The sequence below is a fragment of the Antedon bifida genome, chromosome 2 (assembly GCF_963402885.1).
Source record: "Antedon bifida chromosome 2, ecAntBifi1.1, whole genome shotgun sequence".
Lineage (NCBI taxonomy): Eukaryota > Metazoa > Echinodermata > Crinoidea > Comatulida > Antedonidae > Antedon > Antedon bifida.
In genome coordinates this window covers 2,725,042-2,745,803 of record NC_136227.1, presented here as the reverse complement: position 1 = coordinate 2,745,803, position 20,762 = coordinate 2,725,042, and the positions used below count along the sequence as shown (strand labels likewise).

The 20,762-nt window shown below is 33.6% G+C and overlaps 2 protein-coding genes and 1 long non-coding RNA gene across 3 annotated transcripts; 2 read left to right on the top strand and 1 right to left on the bottom strand.

Annotated features, from left to right (window-relative positions):
• Positions 1–2,641: 2,641 nt before the first annotated feature.
• Positions 2,642–8,240, top strand: LOC144835330 (uncharacterized). The gene is made up of 5 exons (XM_078690417.1): positions 2,642–2,651; positions 2,852–3,352; positions 3,788–3,847; positions 3,977–4,039; positions 5,516–8,240. Exons 1-5 carry the CDS (start codon positions 2,642–2,644, stop codon positions 7,486–7,488), a joined length of 2,607 nt encoding a protein of 868 aa, XP_078546543.1. The 3' UTR covers positions 7,489–8,240.
• A 1,340-nt stretch (positions 8,241–9,580) lies between these two features.
• Positions 9,581–11,002, top strand: LOC144835757 (uncharacterized). Its single transcript, XR_013611101.1, has 2 exons — positions 9,581–10,187; positions 10,568–11,002. It is a non-coding gene; the product is annotated as an uncharacterized LOC144835757 (long non-coding RNA).
• A 1,524-nt stretch (positions 11,003–12,526) lies between these two features.
• Positions 12,527–19,832, bottom strand: LOC144835329 (dehydrogenase/reductase SDR family member 11-like). Its single transcript, XM_078690416.1, has 13 exons — positions 19,677–19,832; positions 19,326–19,535; positions 19,083–19,177; positions 18,861–18,984; positions 18,504–18,590; positions 17,864–17,929; positions 15,891–16,046; positions 15,383–15,592; positions 15,128–15,222; positions 14,386–14,506; positions 14,156–14,242; positions 13,898–13,963; positions 12,527–13,519 (listed from the first exon to the last, which is right to left on the bottom strand). The coding sequence occupies exons 1-13, from the start codon at positions 19,812–19,814 to the stop codon at positions 13,478–13,480; spliced, it is 1,497 nt and encodes a 498-aa protein (XP_078546542.1). The 5' UTR covers positions 19,815–19,832; the 3' UTR covers positions 12,527–13,477.
• Positions 19,833–20,762: the final 930 nt, after the last annotated feature.

The window sequence follows — 20,762 nt, the reverse complement described above, 5'->3', positions numbered from 1 at the left end:
CGCGCTTCGGACGAACAGGAGATTCTTGTGTTATAAGTTCTTTGCTGATATGCGCAAAAAAAACACGGCATGATGACATATACAAGTCCCGGGTCGTGTCCGGATAAATTTCCATTTCACACCTGATTCATAACCCGGGAATGACACGGGTTTCGTGTATTTACACTGCAAAATACCAACCCGTGTAAATGTTCTAGAGGGTGTAGGTCAAGTCGGCCCCAAACCGTCTCGGCCAAAGTCAAATCGGCCCCACGTCAAGTCGGCCCCAAGTCAACTCGGCCTCAAATCAACTCGGCCTCAAGTCAACTCGGCCTCACGTCAACTCGGCCAAAAACTAATCGGTCAACTCGGCCACAATAAAGTATGGAACGCAAAAAGTGCTTAATATTATTATGATTATTACTATCCACGCTTTAAAAAAAATGAAGAAATAAGAAAAATACTCATATAAAAAATGATCTCATTGCCGATATGAATAGAAGTACCCGCGTGTTACAAAAACACGTGCAGGTAGAGCATTTAAGTAAATCGAAGACGTAGGCCTACGTTCCACCATTTGGCCATAGAAAACATGATCGTACATCGTTTTGGCGTGCCTCGTTTTTGTCCATGATTTGCGTTTTTAAAAAAGGGGAATCCCCCGGTCAGCGAAAACACGTAGCAGTTGTAGATATCGAAATAGCTACCAAACAATTAAGGAGCAGGGAGGCGCAGCTACGAATTGGTTTCAGATGTTGTCGCCTAATCAAATGGATATGCATACACTGAAAAAAATCTACGCGTGATTCAACCATATAGTTAACATTAATATTTTATACCTCAATGATTCAACCAAACAATCTAATTACTACACCTATAATAGTTCATGTCCTCGCATATCGGACATATTGAATTTTGACGCACGAACGAACATAGTTTAGTTTAGTTATAATGGGAAAGTTTAGGCTATGCCTTTTTAAACCCCATATCAACTACATCATCATTATTGGGCCTACAATGTGTTCCTATTTATTATCCAAATGTTCATTGTAATAAGTAATACTGATTGCTTATCATTCTTATTTTTGTTGCTAAATGTATCATTGTCTAAATATTAATATTCATTAAAAGTCAGAATTATTCATAGGTAAAAAAAATGTGAAGAAATATCAATCCCCTTCCTTTGCACTTTTTGCGTTCCATACTTTAATGGGGCCGAGTTGACGTGAGGCCGAGTTGACTTGGGGCCGAGTTGACGTGGGGCCGAGTTGACTTGGGGCCGAGTTGACCTGGGGCCGACTTGACTTTGGCCGAGACGGTTTAGGGCCGACTTGGATCGAAATCGTTCTAGATCATTCGAAATATCGCCCTCGAGTCACGCACGAAGAGAGACCCTTGTAAAAGAGGTAATTTCCTAAAAACACTTTTTAGGGAATTTTGAATGGAATTTATAGACGTCGAACAACGGTGCCGATATAATTGTATGTGTACATTGTGTTTCAACAGAAAGACTGTTGAACTGTGGAAAAGTTTTTGTGACGTCACGGCCAAAGTAAATATAGCATACATACGTGGATTATGAATAATAATTTTACACAGTAGTTGACGTCAAAGGGAGTGGCGCAGTTCCTGGTACAAATCGTCACATTTAACTGTATCGGTATATTGATAGTCCATATACGATGAAATCCACTTACAATCCAGTCTTAAGCCAATTTGTAAGTTTACAATTTCATTTTATTTTCTTCGGAACATTTATTTGCAAAACAATAATATGAGAATAGCCTAGAGGCATAATTCTGATGGTTATGCTTCCATGGTTATTTGGAGTAGAGTGTGGGTTGTGGTAAATGTCTTGTTAATATCACTGAACGTAATATATTATGTGTGCCACATATTATAATCGTCAACAAACAGCGAGTTTCTCTGAGTAACAAATGAATGCCATCACAATAATCAATATATAATATTGTAAGATAATTATAATACTTATGTGTGTTTTTTATATTTAAGTACGGTTCTAATACAAGGCTAACATTCAATCTAGCGCATTTTGCCAGTGATTGCCGAACCTGACAAAAATCATAAATGTAGCTGGTGTTCGTTCCTCTTAGTATGCGTTCTGCGCAATACATACTAGAACCCGAACTACTACAAACTCGGACTAGTTATTTTTACGTTTAATGGGAGGGAGCGAGTATGTGGTTGTGGATCGAAAATGACCCGTTCCTGTTAATTGAACGTATCTGTACACCCTCAAGTACAAGCATACATTTTCTCGTCTCTTAATTCAGAATGTGGCCATCACAATAAACAAATCAGATACATACTTATATTTCAGTTTTTATATTTTAACTATGCTATTTTAATACAGTCAATTCGCTTAGTTTTGACTAATATTCCATTTTGTTGAGGTTATTCTGTGTTCACTTTGCCACTGATTGCCCAACCTGTCCAACATAATCCTAAAGTAGGCTCCACACTAATCGACTATAAACAAACTGCAGACAGTTCAATCATTGATCTTTTACATTGAACTTAGTATGAAACGATCTTCATTTCATAATTATACATAATAGCCTATCAGAATTAGTATCTATATTTGTGAATTATGACCCGATTTAACAATTATTTTTCAGAAATGAAGACAGAAAATTGAAAAATGGCAACAGGTACACTGATAATGTATTCACTCATAAAGACTTAATACAATATTATAAACAATATTAGTATAATAAGTACCGACATAAAAAAGCAACTTGTTTTACATATTAAAGCAAATAAACAGTAGGCCCTATTCCTAATTGTGTTGCGTTCTCCATGCCTTGAGTAAACTTTTTTTTCCAATTGTTCTGTTTTCACCATTTTGTAGATTTTGATCTGGATTTAGTAAATGTTTCAACTTGGTATGATGAACGTAATCTCGTCACAAAGCTAAAAGTTTTGTACCGAGATTTGATTGCAGTAGCGAACATAGACAGCGCCACCAACACGGTACACTTACTACAGGAATTAAGGACAAATGGACGTTTAAGTTCAGACAATCGTATATTACTATACGATACAATAAAAGTAACTGAACAGTTTGGTGTCATCGATCGTCTCAAACAATCTTTTCTCGAAGTTCAAGAAATTACCAAGTTCACTCGATATCGACTACAAATTGTAGCTTTCGGAAATGGACTTAGACAGGCTGATGTGGACAGAATCGATGCAATGTACAATGGTAGTGCGTTAAAGAATTATAAAGATGTCTGGAGTATGATTCTTGATTTGGAAGAGAGACAAATCATCTGTAAAGAAAAAATTGAAGAATTCATTAACAATTTAAGACAGGTTGGACTGGAATCAAGAGTAAACCCTCTGACTGAAGGTATGTTAGTGCGAAAAGCGTAAAAAACATTAATTTGGTAAAAAGAAATACAAAATATTAGTATAACAACATTACATCCATGTTACATCCGGCTAAATATTCACCGGTGAAATATTTCTCCTTTACAATTAAAAAAAAGAAGTGACATTTCAACATATTTCTTTATCTGAATTACTAGTATTCTATAATTCTACTTCATTTCAGTAACATTTTCAATATGGTATTTTTTTTCCTTTCGATATTTATTTTCTACCTTATAATGAAATTCAAAATAGTTTCTTAAAACATACATTTCTGCTGATTTGTTATCTTAATTATATTTCGTTACACAATCAAACATAGTTATGTTATTGAATGAATGCTCCCAATAATTGATATATTTTAAGAGGTAGAATATCATTGTAATAAGATTCTGTTCTGTTATTGATTAAACAGGTAAAGTGTCCACTGGTAGTAATGAAGAAGAACAAGAAATGCGAAAGAAGAAAACTGGAGGTTAGTAATGAAAATTGGAGGCTAATAATTTACCGTATAATTTTGCTTCCAATCGGTAGTTTTAGGTAGAATATTGTCTTAATCTGTTTTCTTTATTTGATTATGATTATACTGTCATTTATTAAACAGCGCAAATGGCAACCAGTAGTAATGAAGAACAAGGAATGCAAAAAGAGGTTAAATCAGAAACAGGTTAGTTGCTTGAATATAATGTAACAAAATCATGTTAAATTATGTTTAATTCAAATGCTGACCACATAAAGAACTGGACAACAATTACAGGAAACTTATTATTTATTATAAAAAAAACAAGCAAAAGTCGAATTTTAATCCGCATTACGTTTACTCATTGAATGGAAGAAATAAAAATAGGCATACGTAAAAGTTTTTGTAAAAGTAAATTGTATTTGTATTTTTTGTATTTTATTCTTTTACATCCAACAGTGTATAAACCAATTACAAGATGAAAATATAAATATAAAAAATACACACATATACTAAACAAAAACTAATTTTAGAGTTAGTAATAGTTTATTAGTACTTCACTTAAGTATGGCAGAGACCGACGAAGCGCAAACAAACTTACTGTCCCTGTTTGCCGAACTGTCAGATATCGTAACAGCTCCATTCCATACATGATAAGGCAGTGGAACCGCAACTGATTTTACTTCTGTATTGAAAATAATGTTATCCCTCTGTATAATATAATGTTAAAGTAATAAGAATCAAATATAATATGCTAGGTAATTTTTTTTCAATTCACTTGGCCAGTCATTTAGATTTTTACTAGTTTTGATGTTGTGCTCATTTATTTTAATTTTTTTATATGATGTATTGTGTGGTTCTCAATTTTTGATGTTACTTTATGCTATCTTTTTAAAATATTTTAAATATTTTAATATTTTAAATATTTTAAGTACCTTTTAATAATGTAAAAAATTGTCACAATTCAGTTTTTCTGTGAAGATGATTTTAATAAATATAGGCCTACCATTATGAATGAATGAAAATGAATGAATAAGTATCAGTGGCACACTTCAACTTGGATGATGCGTCATAACAAATAAACACAACATATTAAAAAGAAAAATAATTTCTGCTAACATTTTACAAGATAAAGAACAATGAATTATGTCCAGGTTCCCCAGTCTGGCATTTAAACATTGTACACATTCAATACAGTCGGCGGGATATGACACATTTTTTGTTGGAGCAGAATACAAATTTACAAACTGTAACTGGCAAGAAATAATAATAATGACAATTCCATACTCAATACGGTTTTGGAAGATTGTATAACCTGCCTATACTCCTAATTCAATATAAAAATAACATCATCAAAAAACTATGAATTGAATGATTAAAGTTTCAGATACTTATTATATATTGTTTATGGATGCATTGGAAATACATTTTGAAACTGGCAAAAGAATATAATAATAAAAATCATATAAATCTAAAATAAATATCTTATTGCACTAATGACAATTTATTGAAAATTTGAGATTAACTAGCCCTGCAAAAACAACAAACAACTGTTAACATTATTACATTCATTTTGGGTAAAAAATACAGCTAAATGAAACGATTTATTTATAATAAGCAATGTAATATTAATAAAAATGTTTTCTCGAATAAAAGAATTTCAAGATTGTTTTTTTCATTTAGAAAAGATAGAAGAATATCTGCTTAAAAGACAAAAGAAATTGTGCGGCCAGGCCAGTATATTTACACCAGCAACAATGCGGGATAGATACAAAGTTGACATTTCGCAGATGTTCACTGATTTGGAACTACTGAAGGAAGGTGACAAGAATGAAGGCTGCAAACCAACAACATTAACAGAAGTGATAGACGTTATCAAATCCACACCTGGATGTAGAGCTCTTATTGATGGCGAGGGTGGTATTGGTAAAACTACCATATTAAGACATTTATCGTACAATTGGGCTACGGCTAGCCAATCAATTAAAGCATTTAAAGGTAAAATTGTATTTCTTTTAAGTGTAAGGGATTTAGACAAAGATGAAGACATCATTGATCTAATTGTAAAGCAAATTGATATGAAAGAGTTTAGCAGGCACACAAAACTTCCACGAAATTCAGAGTTAATTCAAGATTTTTTAATAACCAATGACGATAAATTGGTATTTTTGTTAGACGGATTAGATGAATTGAGATTTAATAATCAAAGCGTAATTAGTCTTTTCAAAAATAACAACTTAGAAAAAAGTACAGTGATACTTACTTCACGATCAGAAAACATAGACGAATTCGTAAAAGAATGTAACGTACATGTAAGAGTTAAGGGATTCAATAACAAGAGCATAGGAAAGTACATCGACAAACACTTTGAGTATTTTGAAAAACAACAATTGGGAAAATCCCTAAAAAGGGAATTAGGTATAGACTCCCCATATTGGCAACGGCGAAAACATAAAGACGTATATTCAATGTGCAAAAATCCAATGCTACTTTTTTCAATCTGTTTGCTTTGGGAAGACAGTCAAAGCCTTCCTAAAGATAAAGCTGAACTTTTTAAAGAAATATTTCGTAGTATTTTGAATCAGTTCAACAAACAAAAACAATTCGCAAAGCTTTCTAAATTTGAAGACACTCCAGCACAGTATGTAAATGCTATGATTTTGTTGGGAAAATGTATGTATGATAGCCTAAAAGTAAACCAACTTTCAATAAACATGAAAGATTTGAATGATAAACATACGAATAAAGATTTGGTTGACATGTCCGTGAAACTTGGATTTGTTTACGAAGAACCACCAATTTTAAAATCTAACTTTGAAATCATTTTTATGCCTCCTCACAAGTTGATAGTAGAGTCTTTGGTAGGATTTTACTTATGCAAATTATGTGAAAGTGAAGGTATGGAGAATGAATGCTCAGATGTAGGAAAATTACTTACCCCATTGGATGATGATGAGTGGGAGGTGATAAGAGAGAGTGCGTATTTATACAGAGCGAGAGTGTTTGCAATTGGTTTCCTTGGTGATAAAGCTTGTAATTTCCTTAAGCACTGGGTTACAAATTATTTGTCAACATATCGCTATCTGTCGAGAAATTTAAACTTTGTTTCAAAAAAACATAAAGATGATGTGGTAAATGAATTAATCAATCACATGACAAGCAAAGATTTAGATATAAATAATCAGTTGAATGATATATCTACCTCCATAAGAATATTTATTGATCACATTAGTCCAGGTGTACAATGTGATGGACATTTCATACGTCTAATTGTACAATTGTATTGTATGGAATATGATTTTATCAGCTTAAGCAACTTTTGTAGTAAGATGGCATTGGAGCGCAAGGGAAGAGTTATTGCGCACATTTTAGGCATTGAAGCTAAATGTATCGATGTAACGATTTGGAATCTATCAGGTGATGTATTCAATCACTTTCTTACAGAATGTTCTCTCAAACGAGTTCAATTAGCGTTAGTTTCTCTCTATATCTCCCGTAATAACCTTCACAACATTGATGGTACTTCACTGGTTTCTTTATTGATTATGTCTCCTGAGCTGAGGACGCTAGACATGATGTATTGCAATCTATCACGTGACGTCATCGAACACGTTGCCGAAGAGTGTTCAAAGAGAAATATTATATTTGATTATTAGTTAGTTTGTAGTGATAATGTATGTTACTTCTACTATATCACCGACACATTTTTAAATCTCACAGCAAGCAGATAAATAATTGCATTTCTAACATTAAATGTGTATAGAATATGCTAAAAAGGACCTTTGATATATAAATCGTATTGTAGATTAAATCAATATGATAATCTAAAACATTAACTATTGCATAATGTTTTTTAAAAACGACCGAGCGCGCGCGCGTACGTCCGCACGCGGCGCACTAGCAACCGAAGTAATCATTTTTAACAGCTGTATCATGGAGATAAACAAGAATGTTTGTTTCTTATTCATTATAATCTTTACAAGCTGTGATGATGATGTAACGTAAACGCAAATTCATCACTATAAGGTTGTCACAAAAAGGAGGGAAATAATTTATAGATTGGAATAAAGGTTGTTACAACATATTTAGCAGAAATTCTAACACAATAATAAGAGACTGCTGTGAATAATATTAAAGATGACATATTATGGAATGTAAAATATTTGTATTATATTAAAAGTTCTACTTAATGTTGAGATATATTTGGGAAGTCTTTGATTTTCTTTGTGTTGTAAGAGTAATAACACTTGCTGTTAACAATAGTTTAAACCTGAACACTGTGCTGACTTGTAATAACACTTGGTGTTAACAATAGTTTAAACCTGAACACTATGCTGACTTGTAATAACACTTGGTGTTAACAATAGTTTAAACCTGAACACTGTGCTGACTTGTAATAACACTTGCTGTTAACAATAGTTTAAACCTGAACACTGTGCTGACTTGTAATAACACTTGGTGTTAACAATAGTTTAAACCTGAACACTATGCTGACTTGTAATAACACTTGGTGTTAACAATAGTTTAAACCTGAACACTGTGCTGACTTGTAATAACACTTGGTGTTAACAAAAGTTTAAACCTGAACACTGTGCAGACTTGTACTAATATATCATTTTACCATCACCAAAAAATGCGAGGCATCATTTTATCAAGTGCGAGGCAGAAAATCACCGAAATAGGCCCGCTAGTTCCCTTTGACACCTGCCTTGTATTTTAACTCCAAATTTGTTAACCAATTTTTTCATAAATACCACACCTTAGAATTAGTACTTTAAAGGCCAAGTGCGGGCAAAAAAATTCTATTGATCATACATTCCAATAATTATTGATAAATAGTTTCCCCTATGTTTCATAATTTTTGGGATTTTATTTCTGTTACACGAGCTTGTTGAAAATAAGCACTTTCTTATCAGTGGGGGTGATAGTTCAAATTACACAGTAAAATCTCTATTCTTTTGTACACAAATTTTGTAAATAGAGAGGCATTTTAAAAAGCTATGAAAAATAAATTAACGGTGTGGTAAAAAATGTTATCAGATGACTAAATATAGGTAATATAACTTGAATTTTACATTTCTTGTATTTTTATTCAACTTCAGATTTTTATTTTCATGCAATAGCAAAAGGTATCCACCGTATATCCACAATCTTTTTTCACCTTCTAGGGAGTCACCAAACTACCTAACTACTGAAAAAAGTCTTCCTGGTTTTTATGGCAGAATTTTGCCAAATTTTGTATTTGACCATATTAAGGGAAATTCATGTTTTTTCGTCTTGATTTCAGTTACAAATATTTGATTTATGTACAATTAACCAGATATTATATTTAAAATTCATGCCTGTATCTGAGCTTTAATGATGAAAAATCACATAAAAGTAACAATAAATCTTTTAAATTGGTGATTTTACAGACGTTTTTCTCGCATACTGTTCGCGAATTTCGCATACTCAATGTTCAATATTTTGGTTTGAGAGAAACACGTCTGTTACATGATTAATATAAGAAATTATTTGTTATTTTTTATGTGATTCTTCTTCATTAAAGTACTTATGAGGCATACTGACTAAAGTCAGTTATCAAATTTGGATTCAAAATACACGCGCTATATAGGAGGCCCCAAGGCCGAATCCTCTCCTCGAATCGTCCCGCCTACCTGCTAAATGGTAAATAGGGCTTTTCCATCTCTCAGGTCTACCGGAGTGCGGAGGTATGACAAAATATTATTTTCACTCTGCTGTGTTCGAAATGTTAAATTAATTGTAAAGTGAACACGCTCAAAATGCCAATCAAGCATGCAGTCGGTCGGTTAAAAAAAATGGCGCATACGGATGCAAACTATAACCACTCAAATAATTTGACACGATATGACTTGAATGAAATACAAAAACAATCGTTACATAAAAATAAACAATAGAATACGCTAGGCCTATTATAAACATATAAATAATTGATTATTAGGCCTATAATATAGCATAATAGCACGTTAAAGATATGGCTTGTACTTTTTTGAAATTGTAAACTATATGCCTCGCATGCCTCGCACTTTTGGAAATGAGAAAATGATGCCTCGCACAAATATTTGGCGTGCCTCGCATACCTCGCTTGCCTCGCTGCCTTGCACTTTGTCAACACTCGTAGGTTTCCGGTAATTATGTACGTTAAGTAGGCCTACTGCCAATCTTAAACCAATAAAGAAAGCTTTTTTAACCAATAACATATATTTTATATATTTTTAGTCTTCAATGCTTCCAATGTCACAATGCCGACAATTATATTTATTGTGACGAATTCAACTTCATTCCAGAAATTGTCTTGGTGGTAACGTGTGATTCAACTGAAGATATTTGTGTGGTACGCAAACATTATCAATTGAATTTCAATGAAATCCCCGTTGTAGGCCGGTCGGCTTCGTGTCCGACTCCCCTGTCGGTTGTAGGCCTCTTTTGTTGTATAAGCCTTTTTGCCGTTTTAGGCCCTTCGTGCGCATCGCATCCGATGAAGGCTTATTATGTGCACCGCTTCCTTCTGTATGCCTATTTGTCCACCCCTTCTGTGGGCTCCTCCCCATCCATTGGGCCTTAACTGCGCATCACCCTAATCAGGCCTAATTAGAGGGAGAACGAATACCCTGAATTGAGGAGCGCACAGCAGTGAATAACGATTGAAACTAATGATTTTAATCATTTCACTTCATAAAACGGAATTAAAACTATTTCTTTTGTTTAATATAGACAGCATTTGTGGATGAGTTTGTCATTCGAGGCTGTGCTGAAGGTGCCTACATAGATACATGCACAGACAACTTCGACCGTTGTACATCATGCTCTCACAGATCTTTGAAACCGCTCTTCGAGTATGGCGTCTAAAATTCCCGCTTTATTGGCATCGACCTTCTTGTCTGTTTTGATGATATGCAGTTTTTGTTTTTGAGATTGTTTGACTCTCGTTTATTGTCATTGTATGAATTGTATCATGCCTGTAATGTTTGTGGACAGTCGAAAAGCAATACCTAAGTGCAATAAAATCAAATAAATAGATAAAAAAATATAAATAAATGAAGAAGGGAACGAAAATTAGGCCTATAGGAGTCATTTAAGCAAGCATATTCAACAACGTTATTTAGATGTTATATTTTTCTATGCAATAAACGTATTTTTCAAAAATGATGTTTTTGTTTACTCGTAGTAATTTAGACACTGTTTCGACTTATTAGTAATAAAGATAAATATTTGGCGTTCCATAAGCGTACTACTTGATGACATGAAGATGATGTTCACTTTTATCCGCAGTGAATCAGTCTTGTATTCCACCAGGCTTTTTGGTAGTGCCATGAATCTATTTTTATCCTTTACGTGATTTGCCCATATATGGACATGATGATGTAATATCACTACCACATTTGGTCATATCATTTAGGCACATCACACTTTTTTTTGTCAAATTAGTTTGATAGTGTAGACAGAGCTTTAAACACACTAAACATGGTATACAGCCTATAAAGTATAGACTAACAACAACAGTGATAACAAGTTATTCTACACGCTAAATTAAAAGATGAAATAATGATTGATAAGTGAAGTCGGTACCAACGTAAATACTTACGTAAGTCAAACACTCCAATACAAATGGCGATGATACCAAATTCGAAGTGAATTATACGAAGAATTGCGTCACTAAAAGGATGAAAACCAAAATAAGTCGGAGAAATTCAAAATACGTAGGCCTATAACAATTGTGGTGACGATGAAAACAAAATCGAAGTGATGAACAAATTCTGTTGTAAAATAAATCTGTAGGCTAAAAATTTCAATCGAAGTGTAGAGAAAAAAACAAAAATGTGAAATATACGAAGAAAATAAAAAAAACGCTGATGAAAAAATCCTGTCGTAGAAAGAAATTCGAATAAAAAGATTTTTTGACGTCGGCAACTCAAAACCTCAATACTTACAACGTCATAGGCCTACTTATTACGTCATACTTTAACGAAGTGTAGACTAAAAAATGTATACGAAGAAAAGCTCTTGGTACCCAAACAGGATGAAAATCAATAAAAATCGAAGTAGTAACGATGAAAATAAAATCGAAGTTAACGATAAAATAAATTCGAAGTGGTAAACAAATCCTGTCGTAGATAAAAAAAAATCGGAAAATTCGAATAAAAATCCTTTTGATTCCTGTACCGAATTCCTAAAAGTTGTCCAAAGTTATTCTAAACAAGCCTTATATAGGGCTTACAACTGACCATGGTCAAAATAATCAAATACAATTAATACTGGGTCTATAATTAATTAAATTAATAATTCATCACATGGTTTACTCACCTAGTTTACTAGTTTTGCCATTTTGTACATGCTTCCTTCTAAAACAAAGAATAACTAAGTGCATGCCAATGGTGGTATGTTGTACTTTCATATTCAAATTAGCATTCTGAACAATATGATTGACTTAATAAGCCCTGTCTACATTGTCACTAGTTTGACAAACATAGTGTGGTGTGCCCAAATATGGAAGTGATATGCTTAAATATGGTATTGATATGACATCATCATGTCCATATATGGGCACATTTTTTTGTCACATAAAGTTTGATAGTGTTTGTCACAACTAAATTCTTCAAACAACACATATTTACTATTGCATAATATACACTTTATGTTTTCATTGAATAAAGAGAATTATGTAAATCAATATTTAAAATATACCAGACATTTAATTAATTTTTTATATCACAATTTGAAAAAAAAGGCACTGTATTACACAATAACAAATGTTTATGAGTTGAATGAGAATAATATTTCATAAGTTGAGGATTGACATTTCTATAAAATATTCTTTCCATTCAACGAATAAAAAACACCTATTGTTCTAAGATGCTGTCTACACTATCAAACTAGTTTGACAAAAATAGTGTGATGTGCCCAAATATGGTAGTGATATGCCCATGATATGACATCATCATGTCCATATATGGGCACATCACATTTGTTTGTCACATAAAGTTTGATAGTGTAGACAGCTTAATGTAAACCTTTGTTCAATTATTCTGCCCCTTTCATCTTGAATCAATGTCAATAGCTAAAAGCTGAACATGCAATAGAACCATGCAATACAACCATTAAATATCACTTTTCTGTGCAATAGAACTAATACTCAACAGCATGTCATACCAAATTAACCAATCAGATAAATCTGATAAATATTTCAAAATCTAAATTTATAGTACTATGCAAAAATATATTTATTTAACAATTGCATATTTCATAAATGTCAGTATAAATGCTCTTGCAAATTATATAACTCTATTATACTGTACTGTCTTGTAAACAAATAAAAACAATTTAAAATGTGTTTTAAAATGTTTAGCGATCTGAAATATATAAATATAAAATATTCATACAATACATATAGTTCATGTTTTTAGTTTGTTATAAAACAATATTCCTTTATTAGTTTTAAATGTTCAGCTGTTGAAATTGAAAGCAAAATTAATAAAATCCAATATAATACTGGGATGAAAATATCTATATTTAATTTTATTGCCTTACAAAAATGGCTATTATAGATAGATAGTAATTCATCTGGCTTAGGTTATTTTTGGGGCACATTTTGCCAACCACCATCATGCTGTCATAAATAACCGTTTAGCTCCTTTGTTCTGTTGGTCGCATAATTATATCATGAATCTGTAAACAAAAAATAAAACATTGTTCCTTAGTTTCCAGTTAAGCTTAAGGACCACTATAAATACCTTTTATATCACTCCCTAAGTTAACAACAATAAATTGAGAGACTGTAAATTGTGTGCAGGTAAAAAAGCATTATCTATAAAATGGAGTAAGTTGGGGTGTATTAATGAACATCTAGTAGACATTGATATCACCACATCTGTCTTCAAACTTGGTGGGTGGGTGCAGCTCGTTATGTCGTCAAGGTCAAAGGTCATGGTAAGCCCCCCCCTCTCTTCTTTACATAATTTGAATGAATCATTAATGTTACCATCAACTTAATTACATTACTTGAGATACTAAATATATCTTCCTATAAACTTAGTTCAAACTTACCTGACAATGTGGAGGGGCATGCAATGCATGGATCAAGGAGTTAGCAATGTCATCCGCCTCTAAGTTCTACAACAACAAAGCACACACAGTAGATTTAAGCACTATACAACAGCCCATAGATGTGATCATGGAGGTATAACATTATTATTTTATACCTCCATGATGTGATGTACACTATGGAGGGCCTAGATCAGTGGTCTATTGCCTGGGAGACTGACCCTCAATGGCCTTGTTACCTCAATCTTTAGAATGTTTTACCTTCATTCGGCTATATATTTCGTTGCCTTTTTCTTCTCCTCTCATCCTTATTGCAAACTCAGTTTTAACCATACCTGGAGAAATACTCTGATAATAATAAATAAATAAAAGTTATTAGTGTAAACGCACTTTAATTAAGATAAAGAGAACTAAAAGTAACGTGGGTTTTCCCAATGGGTAAGGCAACCCCCCAAGTGTAGTGACCCTTGATGTAACACTAAAGAACTTACCGTGATCCTGATGTTAGATTTCTTGTTTCGTAGTTCCTGGCGAAGTCCTTCTGTCATTGCTGTAACCATATACTTCGTTCCGCAGTAAAATCCTGAGCCTGCTACACGGTGACCACTTGTACTGAAAAGGCAAATAGAACATCAATTTACTATTTATTCAGTGTTTGAATTATATGGTTCTCATCAGCACCTTTAAAAAAGTTGGTGCAAGATTTTGGTCAACTTTTATCGCTCAGCCGGTCATAATCGACAATGTCAGCATAGGATGCAAGTATGTTGCAAACTTTGCTGGCTTGCCCTCTATCTTAGACTGCCCTCTATCTAAGACTGCCCTCTATCTAAGACTTCCTTCTATCTAAGACTATCCCCTATCTTAAACTGCCCTCTATCTAATACTGCTCTCTATCTTAAACTGCTCTCTATCTTAAACTGCTCTCTATCTTAGACTGCCCTTTATCTTAAACTTCCCTCTATCTTAGACTGCGCTCTATCTTAAACTGCCGTCTATCTAAGACTGCCCTCTATCTTAAACTGCCATCTATCTTAGACTGCCCTCTATCTTAGATTAACATTATGGAAAATCTTGCTTTGTGAAAATATAAGAGAATAAAAATATCACCAGAGTTGGTTAAGATGAGAGAATATGTTTAGATTAAGAACCATGTCATTCATTTTTTTTGGCTTAATCGTGACACTTTCGACACTTTGATATATAATTGGCTGTCATGATTCTACGTCTAACCTGTTCAAGTGGAATATATGGCCATCGTCTACGCCTCTCTCTGCCATTTGGTTTAGAGATTCTCGTGTACAGATCGCAAGAGCCAACACATTTACCTAAAAAATAGTTAAACATCAGTGATGACAAGAAATAAAGTTTCCACAAGAAAAGGGAACAATCTCTGGGTTTTCAAAGGCCTCTGTAAAAAAGTGCTCAACCGTACTGAACACTTTTGGTAGATTTCAAAAGAAATAATTAAAAATATTTCTAACTCACCTCCAGCATGTGTCTCCAATGTTCGGTCTTGCCGGACATCAATGGACAATCAAATCCAAGTCCAGCGTTGTTAACACAGACATCAACTCCGCCAAACTTCTCTTTGATTTCAGCAAACATGGCTAAGATTTCATCCTCTTTAGTAACGTCACATTTCACTGCATGGAGAAGACCAGGGGCGTTCTGGGATTTCAGTTCTTCTGAAATTGCCTTTTATGTAACAATAATTAGAAATTTTACTGAAATTTTACAAATAACATATTTTTCTATAGTTTCATCATTGTACAGTACTGTACCAGTATTCCTATTTAGGCCTAGTATTTGTTATTTATTATTCTAAATAAATATATACTTGGCACAGCACCAATACAAAATACAAGGCTTCCTGAACTACTACTATGTTTAAACTACATTTAAACGATTTATCAAGGTTCATATAAATAATAACATTTATGATATAGTAGTATAGGCCTAGCTAGTAGTACGCGTACTTAAAATGCTAGCCTACCTTGACTTTATCGACTCCATTGTTCGCACATCCAACCACCTTCATTCCATGACTTACTAACTTTTTAGCGATAGCTGCACCAATACCTACAGATGCACCAGTTACCAAAGCCACACGTCCAACCCAACGATCTGCCATTTTATATTCAAAACAATCCTAAAACTTAGTAAATAAATAGGCCTACTCGTCGGAGAGCAGAGAACAGCGTGAGTCTGAGACCGTGTGCAGTCAAGCGTAAAACCATTTTTACTTACAAATTTGCATAAAGCGCCACCACATAGCCCCTGGAAATATCACTCTTTAAAATCTGGAACTTTGACCAATTCGGACTGTATAAACACAGCCGCTTAATATGATTTGTTTGTATTTCAAAGAGTTAAAAAGCGTTAACAAATATTTATCTTCGGACCGGTGTAGAAGAAAATGTAAAACCAAACCCACAGAAATTGAGCGATTCATTGTTAAAACGCCAGAAATTGTGACAAAAACATTTTTTTCTCAAAACAAAACATTTATTTTAATCAATATATGCCTAATCATATATTATTATATATTGTATAAGTGACCTACATGATAAATTAATATCAGCAAGACAATCTTGCCTTGGTATCAGAGGTTACGAATTATTCGTCAATATGCCCTTCATTCATAAAATTTAAAACCATTAAACCATAAATGATGAGCCACGTGACATCACAAATAATCATCATTCAATTAATACCATACTACAGTAAACGTATTAAAGTATATATATAAACTTTATTTAGACACGAGACTGATGTACAGCACAACTCGTTCAATCAACATTGATTGTTTTTACACAAGTTCGTGATACTGTATTACAAAAAAAAACCAACACCATATAAATACGAAAGAAACGAAAAAATTGAAATTGAAAAGAAACAAAATTACAGCAGAATCCCCTTCACCTGACACCTCTATTTAGGGTACACCATACCGGTACTTCCCGTGTAAACGGGAACCCTTATCGAAGTGTATAATTTATGGGGATTCTACTGTAATACATAATAAATCTTTTTGATTTCATTTACCTTAAAATAATAGTGATAAAACACACATTTTACATGATATTTAGCCATTTTAAAAGTTGGATGTACACCATCGTAGATTACCATACCATTATGTTTTACAATGCATTTTTCAGATACGTTTTAAACAACTTAACTGAATTTGGAAGGGTATCAACATTGAGACAATTCCATATAATTGCTCCACGATAAGACAGACTTCGTTTTTTAAAATCGGTTTTTGGCTTCGGGATAAATAGATGTGTATCACTGTGCCTTAGATTATAATTTATATCATTGTATGTAAATACATTATTTAGGTAAGGTGGGGCATTATCTGTCAAAACCTTATATATAACCATACAACATTCATATCTATCTTGATAAAATAAAGTTGACCAATTAATTTGTCTTAGTGCCTCACTACTAGGTGTGTCCCATGTTAGACCACACACGATTCGAGCTGTTCTGTTTTGGATAGTTTGAACTCTTTTCATTAGAGTTTGACTACTATTTCCCCAAATTATGTTACAATAGCTCAAGTAAGGTATTACAATAGAGTTTGCAATATGTTTTATGTTTTATGTAAGTCATGACACTAATACTTACTATAAATCGATCTATCGTCATTAATCCGTAACTTTTTTTGTATACAGGCCTAACAGGACTGCTGCGTGAACCTCGTAGCCTCATGGATCCGATGGTGATGGGCACACTGCCTTGTTCATATTCACCTCATTTTTCGATACGCTCATTAGGTGTCCTGGTCAATTGGTCTTAAAATGATGTCATGAATCTGTAAATAAATTTTAAAAAATTAAATATTGACGTAATAAATGCTAGTACCTTTAGTAAATGTTTATAATTAAGAACGGGAAGCCGTTTCTGTGGCGGCCTGAAGTTATAGGCCTAATATAAAAATATTTTTTGAGTTAATAAACTTACTTGACAATGTGGTGGTGCGTGTAGAGCATGAACCAATGCATTGGCAATATCATCAGGGGTAAGACTCTATATTAAAAATTTAAAATCGAGAAAAAAACATTATGAACTATCATTATTATTAACAAGCATATTACACCGCGACGTAGCCTACATTCCTAGATGTTATAAATACCGTATTTATTCGAATAAACGCCTCCCTCGGAGAACCTCGTTTGGAAATAACGTCCCCTTCAAATAAACGCCCAGGGGCCTTTATTTTTCCCCTCAAATAAACGCCCATCACATGCATATACACACAATTATGTATTATAACAACTATTTGTAGTAGAATTCATTGACTTCTATGATCTACAATATTGACTAAGCATTTTATTATAATTTCTAATGTATTTTTATCACTTTTTTTCATATTTAGGGAGAATGTATTTTATTATACATGTTACCATATTACACCCAAACAAATAAACGCCTCCCTCGAATAAACGCCCCTTTAAAAACCCTCCCCAACAATAAACGCCCCGTTTATTCGAAAACAGTTTCCCAGGGATCATACCAGTCTAGTACGGGGCGCCGTCCGACTCCTGAGAGTAACGAATGGACCCCAGACGCATTTGTGCAAAAACAGCAAGACATTCTCTACCTTCATTGTGCTTAAAATTTGCTCTGACATTTCCTCACCAAGCATTCTGCTCATAAATTCAGTTTTAACATAACCTGGAGATATGCTCTGTAGTAAAGAAAACATAAAACACAATGTTTATGAACAAATAAATTCAGTTCTTTGTAAAAATGTTGGTTATATGTGTTAACCCCACATTGCATCTTTCACTTTCTCTTATCTCGGTTAAAAGATACTTCTCGTACAAGTCGCGTCGGAGACTCAGATCCCCTCCCCACACCCACCTTTAAGGGAAGCGATCGCGCGTCAAAATGCAAAATCCAATTCTCCCCTCACAACGCGCGCCATAAATGTAATAATATAGTCAACCGTTCTAACCGTGACTCTGATGTTTGATTTCTTTGCTCTCAGTTCTTGTCGAAGTCCTTCCGTCAAAGCTGTAACCATGTGTTTTGTTCCGCAGTAAAAAGGAATACCCTCCAACACTTTGTGTCCACCCAAACTGGAAACAATAAAAATAGTGACATTTTTAAATATACAAACGAATCTGTGTTTTTCTTATATAAAAAAAAAATAACGGGCAGAATGCGAAATTCATACCTGCTTAAGTTAAAAATATGGCCATCATCGACTCCTTTTGACTCCATTTGACTCAGAGCCTCTCTTGTACAAACCGAAAGGCCTAAAACGTTTACCTGAAGTGGAAAAATACACAATAAATAAAACGTTATTAGTTGATTCAAGAACCAACGCCTCTATTTGGGCGTAGTGCATGGATTTTCAGGAATTATATCGATTCATTATTAAAAAAAATTAAAATAGTCCTTATCTACTATACCATACCTCTAGTAGACGTCGCCAGTCCTCTGTTTTGCCGGACATCAATGGACAATCAATTGAAAGACCAGCGTTGTTAATACAGACATCAACTCCTCCAAACTTTTCTTTGATCTCAGCAAACATAGATAAGATTTCATTCTCTTTACTGACGTCACATTTCACCGGATAAAGAAGACCAGGTGCATTCTGGGATTTCAGTTCTGCTGCAATTGCCTTTATATACATTAAAAAAATATTACGTTTAATCTGAATGATGAGCGGCAGATAATCCTATAAAGCTATAATACATTTATGGAACGTTTTAATTAAAAGATTTTAATTAAGACATTGTCTTTGTTTCAACAAATACAGTACCTTGACTTTATTGACTCCATTGTTCGCACATCCAACCACCTTCATTCCATGTTTTACTAACTTTTTAGCGATAGCTGCACCAATACCTACAGATGCACCAGTTACCAAAGCCACACGTCCTATCCAACGATCTGCCATGATGAGAATAACATAAATTTCGACGATCCTGTGCCGATATAACCACACCTTTCATGAGTGACTCAGCATTTTGGTACTTCTTGCATCTTTGGTTCGTGTATACTTACTATTGTTTAAATAAAGTTAGAGCTTGTGTGTGTATAACATATATATAATTTCACTCAAAATTTATTATTTTCAATGACCTTTGGAATGACCTCTCATAAAATAGGTTGTGAATGATTTAGCATTTATATGAACAAAAATGCATATTATGTCCATACGTGATGATGACATGGCATTAATATAACATCACGTCTGCCCCTTGCAGAATTCCATCCGTTATTTACGTACATACCATTTTACACGCGCGCAAATCCCGAAGTCGTTTGTGCGCGCGCATCATGCAACTATAAATCAATTCTCAAAACATATACAATACAGAATACGGTACTCTTGTTTATTTATTTCACAGGAAAGTGTCCACATAACAGAGGTGTCCCCTGAATAGAGGTGTCCTAAGTTGGGGGAGTTCTACTGTGTATCTTACCATCACAGTCAAGTGCCAAAACCAAACGCACAAACGTAATATTAAGACTCGTTAATTACATATGAGAATTAATTATAAAAAGAATAAAATATTCCTTTAATTTCACAGATTTAACACCACCAATTATAAATTAGAAAACCAGTTACATTTATTATTATATTATTAATTTTATTATTATTATTATCATTATTATTATATTTATTATTATTATTATTATATTTACACAAAATCAGTAAAACATTTTGAAAACTTTAGGGTTTAAGCGTGGTTCCCACTAGGACACGCAAGGACGTAACGCAACGTAAGTGATTTGACCAATTACAAGCAATGGATTATTCGAACTGTCGCTTGTCATGGTCAACTCGCATGCGTTGCGTCTACGTCCTTGCGTTGTGTCTCTAGTGGGAACCAAGCTTAAA